The sequence below is a fragment of the Melanerpes formicivorus genome, unplaced genomic scaffold (assembly GCF_026170545.1).
Source record: "Melanerpes formicivorus ecotype bairdi unplaced genomic scaffold, bMelFor1.0.p_v2 SCAF_6, whole genome shotgun sequence".
NCBI lineage: Eukaryota > Metazoa > Chordata > Aves > Piciformes > Picidae > Melanerpes > Melanerpes formicivorus.
This window is the reverse complement of record NW_027142358.1, coordinates 2,336,428-2,355,867: the sequence shown is the minus strand read 5'-3', so window position 1 is coordinate 2,355,867 and position 19,440 is coordinate 2,336,428. Positions and strand designations below refer to the sequence as shown.

Here is a 19,440-nt window from a genome sequence, read left to right as displayed (position 1 = left end):
TTTTCAATGGAGAACGATGATGAAAGTGCTGGTATCCGGTATTTGATGCTTTCCGGGTGTAAAGAGGGGGAGCACCTGCTCCAGCAGCCTGTATAGGTGTGCCTGGCGTTGGAGGGCAATGGAGGTGTTGCGGAGGGGGATCTCTGGCTTGAGATATTCTCCCCAGCACCTATGCCACCTTCCCAATGCTGGGCGCTCAGAGCCCACTTCCCTTGGGGCTCGCAGCACGCTCCCACCGAGCACGGGAGCGTGCACCAGGCACCGGCACCCACCCTGCCAGTATCCCCTGCCTGTCCCACAGCTGCTGCCCACAGCCAGCCTGTGTCTGTGCGCGGCAGGGGCGAGCAAGGCGCTGGCAGAGCAGAGAGTACGGGCAGGGAAGAGGCAGCGGGACGGGCAGGGATCGGGACAGGCGGACAGACAGGGCTACGGCCGGCGGCAGCGGCAGAGGTACGGGTTGGGGTAACAGGCGGCGGGACGGGCACGGGCAGGGCGGGCGGCGCGCGGGCAAGGCGGGGCGACCCCGCCCCCGAAGTGCCGGTTGGCGGCGGGCGGTGACGCGGGGCAGGGCGGGCCGGCGGCGCGGCGCGGGGCCATGCGGCAGCCCGGGGCGGCGGCGGCAGCGGCGGCAGCGGCAGCGGCGGCGGGGCCGCCTTCCTGCCCGCGGCGCGGCGGCGGCCGGAGCGCCCCGCAGAGCCATGGGCGATGGGTGGCTGCCGCCCGACTGCGGCCCCCAGAACCGCTCCGTGGCCGGCGGCGGGGTGACGGCGGCGCCGCCGCCCGGGAGCAGGCAGCTGCCCGCCGAACTGCTGTCGCAGCAGTGGGCTGTGGGGATGAGCCTGCTGATGGCCCTGGTGGTGCTGCTTATCGTGGCCGGTAACGTGCTGGTGATCGCAGCCATCGGGCGGACGCAGAGGCTGCAGACCCTTACCAACCTCTTCATCACCTCGCTAGCCTGCGCAGACCTGGTGATGGGGCTGCTGGTGGTGCCCTTCGGGGCCACGCTGGTGGTGCGGGGCACCTGGCTCTGGGGATCCTTCCTCTGCGAGTGCTGGACCTCCCTGGATGTGCTCTGCGTGACAGCCAGCATTGAGACCTTGTGTGTCATCGCCATTGACCGCTACCTGGCCATCACCTCGCCTTTCCGCTACCAGAGCCTCATGACCAAGGGTCGGGCCAAGGGCATTATATGCACCGTCTGGGCCATCTCTGCCTTGGTCTCCTTCTTGCCCATCATGATGCACTGGTGGCGAGACGAGGACCCCCAGGCGTTGGAGTGCTACCAGGACCCGGGATGCTGTGACTTTGTCACCAACAGGGCTTACGCCATCGCCTCTTCCATCATTTCTTTCTACATCCCCCTCCTCATCATGATCTTTGTGTACCTCCGAGTGTACAGGGAGGCCAAGGAGCAGATTAGGAAGATTGATAAGTGCGAGGGCCGGTTCTATGGCAGCCAGGAGCAGCCGCAGCCCCCCCCACCTCCTCACCACCAGCCCATCCTCGGCAACGGCCGAGGCAGCAAGCGGAAGACTTCCCGCATCATGGCCATGAAGGAGCAGAAAGCCCTCAAGACTTTGGGCATCATCATGGGGGTGTTCACCCTCTGCTGGCTCCCTTTCTTCCTGGTGAACATTGTCAACGTATTCAACAGGGACCTGGTGCCAGACTGGCTCTTCGTTTTCTTCAACTGGCTGGGCTATGCCAACTCTGCTTTCAACCCCATCATCTACTGCCGCAGCCCTGACTTTCGTAGAGCTTTCAAGAGGCTGCTCTCCTGCCCACGGAAGGCCGACCGACGGCTGCACAGCAGCGGTGGGGAACTGGCCCACCTGCCTGGGGGCTTCATCAGCACCGTGGGCTCCCCTGAGCGCAGCCTGGGAGGGACCTGGTCTGACTACAACGGGGGCACGAGGGGCGGCAGCGAATCCAGCCTGGAGGAGAGAAATAGCAAAACATCCGATTCGGAGTCCAAGGTATAGGGTGGGTGTGTGGGGGCCGTGTCAGAGCCGGGGCACGGGGAAAGGCAGGCAGGGAGTACAGAGAGGAACAGAGAAATCCCCGGCAGCTGCGTGGTGGTAAGGCTGATGCCAAGCAAAACTGATCCCTGGCTTAGCAGGGAGAGAGCGGGTGTTTACTTAGGAATAAAAGCAGGTGAACTCGTGTAGACATACCTCATCCGAAACTACAGCAAACAGGAAACCCACTGACCGGAGAACAAAGAAAATAAACAGCCCATCCCAAAGACAGCCAGCTTGTGTTTAGGAGAAGCGCTTTCGGAAGAGGCTGTGGCTGCGGCACCCTTCGCTCGGGTGACTTGTCCCAGGACCGTGCCGGTGGCTTAACCAGAGCGTGGAGGTGCTGACCTTCGGCTGCTGTGTTTGGCTGCAGCTAGGTTGCCAGCCACCCCCCACCTTGCCCGGGGCAGTTGAACACCCCGAGTGTCTTTTTCCCTCACCCACAGCTCCGGGCAGGTTTTTTTTGGGGGGAGGTGCAGGGTCCGTGCTGCAGGTGCTCCAGGCAGAGAGTACGGACTCGGGGACAAGGTGAGCTTTAAGCATGGGGTAGCCGTGCTCCCCTTTTCTGCAGAGTAGCAATGAAGGACGATACTGAGTAACGAGGAGCGCAGGTATATTTTGAAAGGGGGTAAAAACATTTAAACCCGACTCGCACTCCTGTGCTTTTTCCTTCTGCATCAGCAAGCAGCGAGCTATTGTGCTTATCTCCCTTGGCCAGACAATTGCAGTCAGGCTGAGAAACTTCTACCTCAAACTGTGCATATTGTACAGGGGAATAAACGGACCATGTTTATATTAAACAGCATATTTACATACCACTAAGAGTGTTTAATGAAAGGGGGGGGGCAGGGGCGAGGAGCCTTCTGCAGTTCATTGCAATTACAGATGAATGGAGAGGAGGGGGTGGGGGGGAGGGGGGAGAAAATCCTGACAACAACAACAATTTACTGCACATTTATTTTATTTTTTTAAATGGCAACCAAAGCCATTTTGTTATTTTTGTTTTGCACAGTGTTAAGAGTTGTAAAGTTATCTGAGGATGTTACTTGCACACACACGTACACACACGCAAAGTGAAAATGAGACGGAGGTTTGAGCGACACCAACCCTGGAGGCAGTTTCTGGTTTTGTCTGCTCTGTTATAGTTTTTACTGAGAGAGTGACTTTAAGAAAGAAATAAATGTTATTTTGTGAAGGTACTGTAAATATGCCCACATGATAAATTAAAATACCTGAAGAGACTTTATTATTTTTGATTTCCCAAATGCCCACGTGAACCTGCTGTTATTTTAGCACTCGTGTGTCCTTTCCATTCTCCTTCTCTGTGTGTGTTTTATAGCCTATTTATACTCTGGTGCAATTTACTACTGTGTAAGTAATTGGTCGATGTGCAATAAATACCATTGCAGCACAAGCGAGCGTGTCTCTATAGGTTTTGAAACAATACCTACCTGTAATGGGAAGAACAGCGTTTGTTTTTGTCCAGAGATGGCTCAGATCGCTCATACAACTCTACCTAATGGATTTTCCTGACACAGGGTGGTGTAAAAAATAAAAAACCACCATGTTTTGAACCTAATAAGGTTGTGTTCCTGTTGCACCGAGGTCTGCTGACTTCCCTTAAAATTAATGGCTAAAGGCAAGGTGTTTCCACTCTGATAATGAATACACTCATTTTCTGTAACTATTGCTTTCTAGAATATATTCTTAGTTTTTGTTCTTGCTGCTGTTGTTTTTCTCTCTTTTCTTCCTTTTTTCTTGTTTGGTTTGGTTTTGGTGGGGGTTTTATTGGTTTGGTTTTTCAGGGGGTGTGTTTTGGCTTGTGGTTTTCATTTGGTTTGGGTTGGGTTAGTTTTTTGTTTGTTTTTGTCTTGTTTGTTAGGAGCATGCAGCTGGGAGTCAGGAGAGCAGAATGTTTTACATTACAGAGGATGCTTAATTTGAGAGCTAAAAATGGTTTTGAGTAGAAAGAAATCCCCGCATGCTGTGCACACCACCCCAAGTCCACCTCATGCCAGTGGTGGGCTTGATCCTGCCCAAGTGAGGTGGGTGGCGTCTGCTTGATGAGACCGAGACCCGGTGCTGAGTGTGGAAGCTGGGGGAGACCCCTGCCCAAAGAGCAGCTGGAGGAGGTTTGTGCCCTGTAAGGGGAGAATGCAGCCAGGGAGCCAGTCACAGGAGTCCTGACTTTGAATCTCTCTTACTGAAAAAAAAGGAGTTAAGCTCTGAGGCAATGGCTGGGGCATAACTGGAGCAGGATCAGACACTGGGACAGACTTAAACACCACTGAAACCTCTTCTCTGTCACTGGGTGAAATAAAGCTGCCTAGTTTGTAGATCATGAGGCTAATGGCCCTGTGGCTTCAGTGTGCTGCTGACAGCCACATATTCCTTGAGGGCCAGGTTACAATAACTGAAAGTTATACTGTGGACTGATCCAAGGAAGGCGGCATTGTGAGCAGAAGGGCTGCAGATTTGCATCCCTGGCCCAAAAACTGTCTTCCTTCATTGCTTTATGAAGGTACACTGTATCCTTGTGGTTTCATAAATTTTTTTCATGGCTGCAATGAATGCATGGCAGAGAGAGCACAAAAAGGCAGTGCAGAATAAAAGTAAAACCATTTTTAGCTTTATTAAGCTCAGAAATCCACTTAAACTAGAAATCGGCTCCCAGGGAAGAGGACTTTGCAAAGCAAGTTCTTTAGGGTGGTGGCCAGTGAGTTGTTTTGGAAAGTATTTGCCTTTTTTCTTTCTTTCTTTTTTTAAAGTAAGGAATTTGTCCTTTGCAATTTCTAATGATGTATTTTCAGGGGAAAAAAATAAAGAAGAAAAAAACAGTTGCGCTTTTTATGCAAGGACAAAATAAAGGGACCAGGGAAGTAAATAATATCTGTCCCTTGATGTCACACTGGGGTTTGATGGGAGCTGCAGTTAATGGTGTCTCCCTTGATAATAGTCAACTGGGCTCCTTAAAATGCTGTGGTGACATCACATTAAGGGCCAAGTGAAGTAGGCTCTGCCACTAAACTTTTATTTGTCTTTCTTTTTTAACCTGTTTTAGTCTGTGATTTCAGCACAGACAGCAGGACCGAGAGGGTGCACAGGATGGCAATGTCTGATGCTGGCAATTGTGGCAAGATGTTGGCTGCACATGCTGGGGTCAGGATGGGATGGGATAGAATAGAATTAACCAGGTTGGAAGAGACCTTTGAGATCATCGAGTCCAACCTATCATCCAACGCTATCTAATCAACTGAAGCATGAGGAGGCAGTGCAGTCATCCTGCACAGTGTGGATTGTAGGAAGCCAGAGCAGGACTGAGTCCCTGCCTGCTACATAGAGCAGGGCAGGATCTGGTCCCAGCACCCATCTGGGAGCTGAAGTGACTGTCAAGCCCTCATCCTTAGTAGGATGATGGATCCTGGGGAAGTATGGTACCTACTGCATGGTGTGGGACACCCTAATGGACTTGGCTCTTTGTCTCATAAATCAGTCTATACACATCATTTTAACCCTCTGAACACCCATGTCTTTAGACTTTAAAAGGTAATGAAAATTTTGGCTCAACAGGGTCCAACTTAGGCAGGAAATTTATGTCCAGAACTTGCTTGGCTTCTGCTGAAGCTTGTGCTGTGCCATGCTTTCCCTGGAGTGTAATGGCACTGAGAAGCTGAAAGATAGAATGAGTTGTGCCCACAGGCCTCAGGAGGGCCAGCTGGGTGAGCAAGGTGGTCAGGAGTTGAGTTTTGGCCAGTTGAGGTCCTGCTGTAATAGTCTGGAGGCTGTTGTGTAGGGTCCCCTGATAGACAGCTCAGATAATCCACCTGGCAGATGCTGGCCTGTCTTGCACGGTGTAAAAAAGGTGGTGGCACAGTAACAGTGTGGACAGAGCAGGACATGTGGCACGCACGTGTGTGAGCAAGGGGAGGCTGCTGGCGAGCAGTCTGCCACGGATCACTCTCAGAACAGGCTGTTCTCTCCATGGAGGAGAAGGATACTCTGAAAAGTGTTGTGGGGCAGCTGAAATACTCCGGAGGCAATGAGTCAAAAGCTCACAAGGAGTATTTTTTCCCTGACAAAAACCAGACATGGATTAGCAGACACGGAGCAGCAAGTCAGAAAGTATAGGTGGTAGGCATGCAGCTGCACACGTACGGGGACAGGCGAGTAACAGCAAACAGCCACAGACCTGCAGCGAAGGGAGACATAGGTAAAACAGAAAACCACTCAAAGAAAATGGCCTGCCTCTGCCAGGACCAAAGTTATTTGGCGAGGGTGACTGAGACTCCCACGTGCAAGACGTCCGATCCTCAAAGGCGCCGACCGCACTCCAAGCAGTGTTTGCTCAGCACTCCTGAAAAGAAGGCTGCATCTCTCCACGTGCTTAAATGGGAATATATTGGATAGAAAGCCTGGCTCCAGTGCTCTGTGTGTTCAGGGAAGTTAAGGATGATTAAAGGAGTGGAACATCTTCTGTATGAGGAGAGCCTGAGGGAGCTGAGGGCTCTTTAGCTTAGAGAAGAAAAGACTAAGAGGTGACCTCATCAATGCTCATAAATATGTAAAGGGTGAGTCCCGAGAGGATGGAGCCAGGCTCTGCTTGGTGGTGCCCAGTGACAGGACAAGGGGCAATGGTGGAAGTTGAGGCATAGGAAGTTTCACATAAATATGAGGAAAAATGTTTTGCCTGTGGGGGTGACAGAGCACTGGAACAGGCTGCCCAGGGGGGTTGTGGAGTCTCCCTCTCTGGAGATATTCAAAACTTGCCTGGATGCATTCCTGTGTGATCTGGTGTAGGTGATCCTGCTCTGGCAGGGGGGTTGGACTGGATGATCTTTCGAGGTCTCTTCCAGCCCCTGAAATTCTGTGGTGCTGTGAAGGATGTCTTGAGACTGCAACCCTCAGCACCAACTGACTGCAGCTCCAAGCAGTAACTCATGAAAAGATGAAACTACGGGCAAAAAACCAGATTGATCTCTGAGCTGTGCCCATGGCTCATGGTTCTGCTGCAGACACTGCTTTCCCTGTCGGGTATGCATGTGTTTTCAAGCCGAAGGATTACTTCTTTATCAGCTCTTTCTCTTTTTTTCTTTTCCTTTTTTTTTTTTTTTCATATTCCTCCCTAAACCCCCTCTGAAGTCAAGGTTTTTATGAAGAACTTTTAAGTGGCTATGTTGCAAGCTGCACACTTTCTTAGTTTATTGTAATCTCCCGTCCAGGGGAGTACGCTTTACTTCCTTCATGTAATGTATCAGCTGCAGGGCTGGAGATGGTGCAGCTATAAACTGAAAGAGCAGACCTTCTCGAGGCCAAATGAGGTCAGGCATCATGGCCACTGGGAGCAGAATTTGACCTGATAATCTAATCTGACACCAGAGACTATCTCCAGGAAAGTATTGTTACCAGCAGCAAATGACCTCTGCTAATGAAGGTGGAGCAATTAGTCCTATTCAACACTGTCCTGAAAATGTTAACTGCTAAACAACAGTTAACGTTGGATAGCTCAAATAATGAGTGTTTTGTTTGCTGGTGTGTGTTAGGTGATGTGTTGGGAAATAATTATCCTTTGACTAGCAGCCAGCTTTGTACTAATCAGAACGAAGAAGTCATGTTCTGTTTGAAGGACTACACCTAAAAATAGTTCTGTTACCAGCACATCAATGAGCGAAATGAAGCGAATTCACGGGGGCCGTAACACACCTTTGCTTTTCATCCTAAAACCTCATTGTTGAGCTAGAACTTTCTGTTTGATCGTGTCAAATGGTACTAATATGATCCCCTGCAACAGCACTCAGCACACTTCCCCCCAAGGAGCATTACCCTATGCACCACTGAGTCGCTTTCAGAGCCTGCCAAATTCCTGAACGCCCCAGGAAGAAGTAAGGAGTCTTTCTCTTTATATAAACAATCACATATATAATGTAAGATCAACCCTCTCATATATAATGGAAGATCAACCCTCCTGCAGAAGAAATTGATGCACTTTTTATTCAAGAGGCTTCCACGAGGAGCAGCCATGGCAACAACAGGTGATTTGCTTGTGCAATTTGGTAACTTCAGGCTGTCAAACTGCTCCAAAAGTCACCAAGATGGGAAAAAAAGGATAAAAAGGATGATGCTGGCAAAAAAAACACAGGTTTGTCACTGCAAACATGGAAAAGAAAAAAACTGGGGCATCTTTTGCCATACTACAGGTGTTGCCTTTTACTGGTGAAGTCTAACGGGTTTGGATAGAGTCATAGAATTGTTAGGGTTAGAAGGGAACTCAAGGATCATCCAGTTCCACCCCCTGTGCCATGGGCAGGGATACCTCACACTACAGCAGGTTGCTCACAGCCACATCCAGCCTGGCCTGAAAAACCTCCAGGGATGAGGCTTCCACCACCTCCCTGGGCAACCTGTGCCAGTGTGTCACCACCGGATAGAGGTGTACCAAGCAGATACACTACAGACACACAGTTCAAGAAGTGTGAGAGGTGAGACATTTTCTACCCAGGACCATGCCACCAAGGGCAACTGGGACCTGAAACATGCCGCAAACATATGATTTTTTTGAATAGCAGCAACAGACTAAAGCATATCTGAGTGGCTTCTTAGATGCTGTAAATCTGCACAGCTCCCTGGCCTTCCAGGATGTGTGCCTCCCACTTAGCATGTCCCCCCTCCCCTCTGAGGGACATCAGCTTGCACAAAGTTGTGCAGGACCTGGAGCATTTTCCCAGCATGTTACCAAGCAGGAGGTGCCCCCTGGCACCCTCAGGAGCAGGAGTGTTGTGGGGTGGATGTGTGGGTGCTGCTGGATACACCCACACTGCCTCAGCTGTGCCGGGCATGCTGGTGCAAGCTGCCAGCCACACCACTGGCCTGAGTCATCCCTCTGCCCTGCAAACAGCAGTAACAGAATTGGGCCCATTGAGCTGGAAATGGAAAAGTGTTTGGGTTTGTTATGTAAACTGGTGATCAGTTTCCTGGTTCACAGAAACTGGCAGTTTGGTACACGCCTTCGTTTCGCAAACTGCCATTTTCTCTTCCTCCCTGCTTGGCTCCCAGGTTTTTTGTGGCGGTGTTTGCTTACTTGGCCTTAGCACCCAGCAGCACGAGTTTTTCAGCCATGCCCCAGCACTCTGCATCCAGACACGAATGGTACTCGGTGCCAGGCAGTGTCTAAGTTTGGGCATACCCATTCCTTCCCAGACTGATGCTCGGAGTTGCTAACAGCAGCTGCACCAAAGTGCAAACACACTTGATAAATAGGAAGTTAGTCCTGACCTCCAGATCCACAACCTGAAGGAGAAAACAGGCTCTTACCCAGATTTTTGCCACTGCCACGGTTAGCAGAGCATCCCAGACGTAATGATGTGCCTTTCCCTTCTGATCCTGTGTAATGCACTGAATCCTGTTGTCCTTAATGAGATTAAATGAGGATTTTCTACTAGTTTGGTGCTCCAGCCATTAGCCACTGTTATGTGTCTCCAGGCAGTGATGCACCTTTGCTTGCCTGGTGCAGTGTCTTTCTCACAGCTGTGATATGTAGACTTCTTCCTACCAAAATTATTTTGATAAGTTGCCTTAAGCTCATTGGCACAGTACTCTGACAGGCAGCTTTAAGTGTATACACCAAAGAGGCAATCAGAACCACTAAAGAGTTCAAAAATCTCAGCAGCTGCTAGGTGTATAAATATTTCAGCTATCAACAAGTCATTTTGCAGGGCCATGCAAGTGCTGCAGACCTCTCAGAAGCTGTCAGCTGCCCTCCCCCCAAGTGGGACTGCAGAAGACGCTGCCACCGTAAGGGAAAATTGCAAGGACAGCACAACAGCTCACGACAAGAGATTTGCCAGGTGGTAAAATTTAACAGCGCTTCATCACCAAAATTTAAAGAGCACTCGTTAAGAAGAAGGAATTGAGACAAGCCTCTGGCAGGATTTCCTAGTGGGGAAGGGATAGCAATGTTCTGGGTTAAAGTTTCCATGTACAGATGGGACCCTTTGTTGACCAGTCCAAGCATGCGAGCTGTGGTGGTAGACAAATGCTGCCACCCCAGCCCTCCCTGGTGCTCCTTCTGCTCCCATGTAGGTGTGTGACACACCCCCTCTCACTTGCCCAAGTGTTGGAAGACACCCCACAAGTGTCCTGTGACACAAAGGTGCATGCCAGTCCACGTCCCCTCGTTGGTCTCACTGACCCTCCATTGTCCTGTGAAGGGAGGAGTGCTTCCTCTTGGATTGGAGCAGGTAAACTAGAAGACATCCCATTGTTTAACAGCTCACCCACTTACAAAGCCCGCCTTCAGTGAGGGATATTTTGTTTGTCTGCCCTTCCCCTAAATACTGGATTGGGAGCCATCAAATGAAATCCCAATTAACTGTCTAACAACAGGAAGCTTGGTGTGGGATGCAGTCCCTGGCAGGTGGCTGCTCTCACTGCACTGCGCTGCGCTGGAAGAGAGGGGGAGGCAGGAGGGCTGGTGGAGGGACCTGTTGCTCACATCCCCCTCTGACTGAAGCATCACTGGCACCCTGACAGGTTTCCTTCGTCAGACTGGGACATTCACAACACCAGTGTGCCCAGGCTGCACCTGGAATCCTGGATTGGGCAGGGGGGCAGCTGATCCACTCGTGAGTCAGCTTGTATCAAATCCTTGGGCTTTTTGGAGCTTTTAGCTAATCTTTGATGCAAGGCATCTGCTGCTGCAGTAATTGCCAGTAGCAACAGGTATTTTAACAGTGCTCTAAAGCACCTTGAGAGGATCCATGGGAGAGGTTTTGTTCCAGTTTCATCACCAGATAGTTATCAGCTTGCTGGCAACAGGGTGAATGTGTGCCTCTGGTTTTCAGCATCAGCCCAGCCCAGGGCTGGTGCTCACACCCTTCCCCCCACCCCAGCCCTCAATCCCCTGTTGCATGCCCTGCTGCCTGGACTGGCTCTACTGTCTTTGCAAAGACATGGGCAATAGGCTCCTCTGGATGCAAACTAGCTCTTTCAGAAAAGATTTGTTTCATCTGATCCATGCAAATTGCATGAGCAGAGGTAATGGCACAAGGCGCATGGGAACATGCAGAGTGCTGGGGCTCAGATTGCCTGTTCAACCCTGGCTTCATTGCTGCAGTTAGGAAACTTGTGTCTAGTGGTGATACTGCAGAAGCTGAGACTCAGACCAATACCCTATGGCCTGTTGTTTTGCCTGACCTACACTGCAAAAGCAGGACCTGCACCCAAACCTTCCCTCCCTCCAAGGGCTTCTCTGAATATTATATTCCTAAGCTTAATGACTAAGCCATTAAGCTTCTCATTGCATGTGGAAAGGGAAAATAAGTGTAATTTTTGAACAAATATTTGTGCAATAGAGGAAATGCACGATTTAAGTCTGATTATCTGCTGTGTAGCTAGATCACAGTGAAGAGCACGGAGCAGACTCCTCCACTTTTGGCAGAGATTGGGACCAGGAGAGCTGAAAGAGCAACTCAGGTACCGGGTGACAGCACTAAGCTGTCTCCAACTGCAAGAGGATGACATGGCAACGAGCCACGGTCAGTGGAAAAATAATTCCCCAGGAAGATCAGCTCTGTTTGCCCAATGTCTTTGTGTGCATCCTAACACTGATGGGCACCACTGAGCTGCTGGTGACTTGTGAGTAATCCCTGTCATGCGTGTCTTCTGGCGGATGATGTTTTAACTGCTTTTATTCCTGTGCTCTTCGCTCATGTGGGAGCAAGGAATGTGGTGATAAAAAAGGCTGGAATGGTTTCAATGCTGGGTAGTTTCCATTAATACATTTCTCATTATATAACACTGCCATGACTGTACAAAATCTGCTAAGGTGCCTTTTAGGAAGGTGGAACCTCTCTGCATAGCCATAATTAAGAAAGCGGCGTTGCAGAGCAGGTTGAGCTTTGATCAGGTAGTTTTTAATTGCACTGGATGTGCTTGGGCTGTTGATTGGTATGGAATAATTGTGTTTTTTTGGCCTTTATGTTATGAGGCACCTCATAAATTAAGTGGTTGATGTTGTCAAATGCATGCCATTAGCACTCTGAGCAGATAATCCCTATGGTGGCCTCACTGGAGTCTATCGCAGGGCCTGTCTTCAGATAACAGCCTGGAAGAAGAACAATGGTGCTCCGAACTCCCAGGGACCTCCACTCCTTGGTTCTGTGCTTCAGAAGAGAAAAATTATCATTATCTGCATGGCTCAAGCTCCCTTTGAAATGTGATTATTTTTTACTCATACACTCCAAGTATTTTTTTTTACCACGATATCAGTGAGAAACTTGAAACCCCCTTTGAGAAGGGAAAGATTTCCTGCTGCCCTGCTACTGAGGAAAATGGATAGATCAAGCAGGGAAGTTCAATGACTTACTTAGCATTAAATAAGAAAAAGAATAATGAATTGGATTTTGTGTGCCTGTTTTTTCCTCTGCAGGGATCAGTCAGGCTAATGGATTTTCATTGCCTTCTGCTTCTGTTCATCAATCTAGGTGAGTTCAAAACACTGCTGCCTTTTGGTGCTCTCCTTTCCCTGCTCACTTGTCACAACTTCAAGTATTTGGAGCTTAGTGGACACATTGGTTTACTGTCACCAGCACTATCCTGACCAGAGGAAAACACTTAACCCCCTGCATCCAATAATGATTTGTGACCTGCTGCATGGACATCTGTATTTTCTGCTAGGTAGCTGCAAGTAGACAATTCCCTAATTAGGGTGGACGCTAGTTTCCTACTATTATGAGCTCAGGCTTTAATGTCCTTCAAGACAGACATTATTTCCCCACTGAGTTCACCAAAAACTGATTGGGTCTCCAAACCCCTCCTTTGTTTACAGGTTTTGCTGAGTATGCTGCAGGGCTCTTTATTGGGGAAGGAAGGGAGGCGGTGAAGGAGGAAACTATTACAAAGCTATATAACATAAACAACTTTCGCATGTGAACTCCAAACACAGCTTGGCAAGGAAAAGGTTAAAGCTAGGGGGTGGATGGAGGAGACTCATTAGGGCAAAGATATAAATAGCAAATCTGGAAGCCTAGGGAGGAACACTGGGGAAGGAGAAGCAATCACACAGAATCACAGAAACATTCAGGTGGGAAAAGACCCTCAGGATCACCAAGTCCAACCAAGAACCCTTCTGTACAAGGTTCACCCCTAAACCAGATCCCCAAGCACCACATCTGAACAATCTTTAAACACATCCAGGGTTGGTGACTCAGCCACCTCCCTGGGCAGCTCATTCCAATGCCTGACCACTCTTGCTGTGATTTTTTTTTCCCTAATGTTCAGTCTAAACCTACCCTGGTGCAGCTTGAGGCCATTCCCTCTTGTTCTATCACTAAATACCGGTGAGAAGAGGCAGCACCAAACTCTTCACTATGTTCTTTCAGGTGGTTGTAGAGAGTGATGAGGTCTCCCCTCAGCCTCCTCTTCAAACTAAGCAGCCTTAGGTCCTTCAGTCACTCTTCATATTGTGATTTATTCTCCAGGCCCTTCAGCGACTTCTCTGCCCTCCCCTGCACTCATTCCAGCACCTCAATGTCTCTCTTGTATTGAGGTGCCCAAAACTGAACACAATACTCAAGGTGTGACCTCACCAATGCTGAGTACAAGGGGACAATCACCTCTCTACTTCTGCTGGTTGACCCTAAAGGGGGTGGACTCCTTTGGCTTACTGAAAGCCCTCTGCTACTCTGCCCTCAGAGTTTGCACCTGGGTCCAACCGAAGGCACCCCCAAAGCGGGAGGATGCTCAGACAGAAACCTACATAACTGATCAGGAGGCTTGTTTATTAAAATGTGAACCTGAAAGATGTTTGGGTCACCTGAAGACTTTCTGCAGAGACAGAAGTTACTACTGCTCCTGCCTGTCCCTTTCTGCACCAAACCTTCACTGGGTCCACTGGTGCTTGCCTAGAGCTGGGGAGATGCTCTCTGACCGCTCAGACGGTTGGAGCAGGATTTCCGTTTTCCTGCCAGCCTTGGTGCTTCAGGCTTTCAGGTCTGTTTCAGGTCCAAATGGGAAATGTATAATGAGAAAACATTTAAACAACTTCAGGTACAAGGAAACTCATTGGAGTAAAGTATAACGTCATAATTTATTTCCAAGGAAATGATGCACTCTCCAGAAGCACTCCAGAAGCACTGCACTTTAAAGTTGCAGGATAATTGCTGCCTGCAGCCCTCAGCTAAGTCTCAGTGTGGTGCACAAGGAGGGCAGGAGTCTGCTGAGATCCTCTGTGCTGCTGTCTGGTCTTGCCACCAGCAACACCAGGTTATTGCAGATCTTTGCATGCAATGGGGTGCTCGATGTGGGTATAACTACTGGGGAAGAGGTGCCAGGCAAAGATGTAGAATCATAGAATTGTTAGGGTTGGAAGGGACCTCAAGGATCATCTAGTTCCAACACCCCTGCCATGGGCAGGGACACCTCACACTACATCAGCTTGCTCACAGCCACATCCAGCCTGGCCTTAAAACCCTTCAGAGATGAGGCTTCCACCACCTCCCTGGGCAACCTGTTCCAGTGTCTCACCACCTTCATGGGAAAGAACTTCTTCCTAACACCCAATCTGAATCTACCCATTTCTAGTTTTGTTCCATTCCCTCTAGTCCTATCACTACCTGACACCCTGAAAAGTCCCTCCCCAGCTTTCTTGTAGGTCCTCTTACTATATAGAAACTCTGTGCCAACAGATATCTCAAGATATACACAAATGTTAGCAAGGGCATTTCCTTTGCAGGGTTTTAAACCACCCATAACAGCTATGTGGACCAAGATGACAAAGGGAAGAAAGTAACCAAGCAGGCTGTGAGTAAGGTTGGTAACTCCACACAGCTGAATGCCTGAGATTCAAAGAAGGATCTGGCTGTTAGAGCTGTTGATTTGCTTGCATGGGTAGCTCTGGACAGCCTGGTGCTGGTGAAGAAAAACCCAGGAGACATCAAAGCCCTAGAAGAATTCTCCTGTTCTATTTCCAGCCCTGCTTTTTAAGATCCAAAGGGCTTCAGTTCAGAAACATTTCTGATCTTACCTGTGTGAATAATTGACTGCTTATCCAAACTGAACAAAAACTCTCAAACCTTCTGAGATCCATCCATCCCGAGCCTTATCTTCCATGTCACCATCCAGCTCCTGGCTTCTGCTGCTTGGAGCTTCCTACCCGCCAGGGCTCAGTTCTGCCCATCAGCTTCCCATCTCCCCTCTCCAGGCAGCTTCACAGCATTATCCTTGGCTCTCTGCCACTTCAGTGGGGACCTCTGCATTGCTTGCTGGAGCACCAGGACTGGATTGCTGCATGGTCTACAGCCACCAGCCATCCTGATGGGCTGCTGTAACTGAGCCCATCATCTCCATCCTCTACACATACAGCCAGCTGGGCTGTGGCCACAGGCACAACCAGAGCAAGAGCACACTGACTCTGCTTGGCCCAAGGGAAGGAGAACATTTGTCCTTTTTTAAGTGGGATATTGATGCAGCCCAGATAAAGGAATGCAGTCTCCTCTATTTGTGGTTCAAAGACCAAAATACCCAAGCAGAGTATTTCTGAAGAGAAGCTTTTGCAAGAGCTCTCCTAAATCCCATCTGTTGAGTCGAGGAGACAGTATCAGCCTTCGCTGCCTGTCAGCCGCTGGTCCCCTCTAGCAGAGGCTTCCTCCCTGCTGCAGTGGGGCTGCTTGAGCTCTCAGCTGGCACCCCTGAAAGCCCTTCATGACATCTGCGTGGTTATTCTTGTGCCCAATTTATACAACGTGCTACACAGCCTTGTCAGAGGAGCCTTTGCAGAGCTTGCTATCAGGGCCACAGGATATTTCTTGCTTTGAAGCTGAGCTGGCACAAGCAGCTGTCTGCAGTCCTGCTGTCCTGTCAAAGGCATGGCCAAAAACAACATGGTGAAGACTTTGGAAAGAGCCACCCGTACACAGCGTAAGTGAGTTTAAATGGGGACCTGGCTGGCTCAAGGCTTGAGAACAGCTGTAAAGCACAGCAGAGCCTGAAATCCTGTGCACGATGGTGGGGAGCAGAGGTCTGTGCTGCTTGGTGCTGCCTGGTGTGATGACCTACACAAGGTTTGTCATCAGGATGGCCTTTTCCACTGGGGACCATTTTCCTGTGCTCCTTTTCACAAGAGGCTGACTCATGGGCTGCTGTTGCTCTCCTCCCTGTGGTTTTCATTTTCCTCTCTGTTTTGATAGTTAGAAGGGTAAAACCAATTCCCATCCCATATATAACAATGAACTTGACTCCATAGCAGGAGGATGAATGGTGTGGGGTATGATAAGCTATTTATAAACATAATATCGTTTCTGGGTCATCTTCAAGTTTTAAAATGAAGTTTTCATTTAAACATAATTTTCTGCTGCTGACAGATATGATAAATACATTTTTTTTTGTTCCATTAAAACCTCATTTCAGCAATGTTTTGCAGAAGTCATTATAAGTTAAGGATTATTTCTCTCTCTTTTTTTTTTCCATGTTTTTTTTTTCCCTTTGTTTGTCTCCTTGTTCCAGTGTTTAGCTCAATGTTGCATTCCACTATGGGAAAGACAAAAAAAAATCATCTGTGACTGCAGCAATTTGTTCACCAAGGCCTCTGCTTAAGAAATGGGAGGGTGCTCTTGAGAAGAATGATGGAGACAGTCACCAGCTTGTGCCCCAGAGGCTTTGGGGCTGTCACAGCACCTCTCTGCGCCATTAAAGGTTCTACACACTGGCCACAACAACCCCATGCAGTGCTACAGGCTGGGGTCAGAGTGGCTGCAGAGCCACCAGGCATAAAGGGACCTGGGGGTGCTGGTTGATAGTAGGATGAACATGAGCCTGCAGTGTGCCCAGGTGGCCAAGAAGGCCAATGGCATCCTGGCCTGCATCAGGAATAGTGCAGCCAGCAGGAGCAGGGAGGTCATTCTGCCCCTGTACTCAGCACTGGTCAGACCACATCTTGAATACTGTGTCCAGTTCTGGGCCCCTCAGTTTAAGAAAGATGTTGAGTTGCTGGAACGTGTCCAGAGAAGGGCAACAAAGCTGGGGAGGGGTTTGGAGCTCAGCCCTATAAGGAGAGGCTGAGGGAGCTGGGGTTGCTTAGCCTAGAGAAGAGAAGGCTCAGGGGAGACCTTATTGCTTTCTACAACTACCTGAAGTGAGGTTGTAGCCAGGTGGGGGTTGGTCTCTTCTCCCAGGCAGCCAGCACCAGAACAAGAGGACACAGTCTCAAGCTGCACCAGGGGAGGTTTAGGCTGGATGGTAGGAAGAAGTTCTTCCCAGAAAGAGAGATTGGCCATTGGAATGTGCTGCCCAGGGAGGTGGTGGAGTCCTCATCACTGGAGGTTTTAGGAAGAGACTGGATCAGGCACTTGGTGCCATGGTTTAGTTGATTAGATGGTGTTGGATGCTAGGTTGGACTTGATGATCTCAAAGGTCTCTTCCAACCTGGTTAACTCTGTTCTATTGTATTCTAAGGGACACTGTGTCTTTCTTGTACCTCCATGGGAGAACTAAAAATGTCCATAACTGGAAGGTGTGTTGCCTTGAAAGGGCTCAAGACACTTGATTTGGTCTTGGCAAAAAGGAAACAAAGGTACTTGGTCACAGGCAAAGTTCCCAGGCTGATGTGACACTACCAGTGCAGCATGATGACAGCAAGACACTAGCATGCCTTCAGAGAATCACACATTTATGCAGTGCTCCTGGACTAGAGGGGTCTGTCCCCAGGCTACAGCAGAACATGTGACTTCTTTTGCACTAAGACTCCCCCACTTAAATCATTCCTCCAAATGTGAAGATGGTGGCCACCTCATCCTTTCTGGAGCATCCCTCCTCTCTTCTGAAAGGTTCCTTTTCAGGTTTCAAGACTGGGGGCAGAACCAGTGCTTGGGACACTGCTGCAAAGCCTAGTGGCAGCTTCATGACCGTTGAGCTAACCTTGATATTCACAGTGACCCCAAGGAAAGCCAAGAGAACACAGTGAAACAGATTTCAGGTCTAGAAGGTAAGGTTAAATAGAAGTCCTCTGAGGAGACCTTATTGTGGCCTTCCAGTATCTTAAGGGGGCTACAAGAAAGCTGGGGAGGGACTTCTTAGGGTGTCAGGACTGAGGGGAATGGAGCAAAACTAGAAATGTGTAGATGCAAATTTGATGTGAGGAAGAAGTTCTTGCCCGTGAGGCTGGAGAGACACCAGAGCAGGTTGCCCAGGGAACTGGTAGAAGCCCCATCCCTGGAATTTTTTAAGGCCAGGCTGGATGGGGCTCTAAGCAACCTGAGGTAGTGTGAGGTGTCCCTGCCCATGGCAGTGGCAGTGGAACTAAATGATCGTTAAGGTCCCTTCCAACCCTGACAATTCTTAAATCCTATGATCTACAGTAGAGTTGCATTCCTATTGCCTTTGCTAACCACGTATTGATGATCTGAGCCCCTACAAAACTTCTCTGGGCCCTCTCTGTTCTCTCCTGCTTTCCCATGTCAAAGAACTCCTATTCAGTATTCAGACATCTGAGTTCTGCAGTGAAACAGCTCTTACATCAGCTCCCTTTGTGTTATAGGATGCAGGTGCAGCACAAGAGAGCCCTTACATGTTGTGAGGTGAGTGGGTCAGATCCTGTGCTTGAACAACAAAAGTACAATGATGAGCAGGAAAACAACTTGCTTTAAAGAGCTTTAAAGCTGCTGTCTGTCTTCTGAGCCTCACAGCTTACAGCTCATACTTTTCACATGGTCTCCCCATTAGACAGTCAAACAAGAGATGATGCTATTTGAAAAGCAATTCTCTGTGCTGGAGATGTGCAAACAGTGGCACTTGTAATCCACGTGAAACAGCCTCCAGCTGCGAGGAGCTTCCAGCTGCTCTGCTGGAAATACCTGGGAAAGGGGCACGCAGAAGGGGAGTGAGGTCATCTTCTGGTGGACTGTCAATGTTGCCCAGGCTGATTTCATGGTGATACCTAAAGGACGTCACCCAGCCTGGCCAGCTGTGATAATCCTTTCAGTGGGAACAGGTGCTGGGGGATAATCCTGCTGTTTTTCTTGGTTGTGGTTCTCTTCAGTCACTAAGGCTGATCAAACAGGATTATCACAGCAGCGAGCCAGGAGGTGAAGTTACTGGTGCTGTGCAGCCATGGCTCTGCAGACCTTTATTTCTGAGGCTGATGCTGGCTTTGCTGAGCAGCCTGCTCCAGTGAGTGGGTGAGCTGTTGGCACGAAAGGGCTCTGTTGGCCAGCTCCTGCATTGCTTGCTCAGATCTCTGCTGTGCCCCTTGGGAACAAGTGCTGGGTACCAGATGCAAAGCCCATGCTCTCTACAGCTCCCCTTGAAAGAGGCCTTCTCCAGCTCACCATCTGACAGGTGGGATGGAGACTGCTCTGCTGTGCAGCAGCTAACATCAGCCCAAAACCTGGGCCAAGGCACTGATTTTGTTGCTGGAGGAGGAAGAGAGGCAGTA

At 49.5% G+C, this 19,440-nt stretch overlaps 1 protein-coding gene across 1 annotated transcript; it reads left to right on the top strand.

Annotated features, from left to right (window-relative positions):
- Positions 1 to 648: 648 nt before the first annotated feature.
- On the top strand, positions 649 to 2,854 carry ADRB1 (adrenoceptor beta 1). The gene has a single exon (XM_068139335.1). The coding sequence runs from the start codon at positions 699 to 701 to the stop codon at positions 1,980 to 1,982; it is 1,284 nt and encodes a 427-aa protein (XP_067995436.1). The 5' UTR covers positions 649 to 698; the 3' UTR covers positions 1,983 to 2,854.
- The last annotated feature ends 16,586 nt before the right edge of the window (positions 2,855 to 19,440 follow it).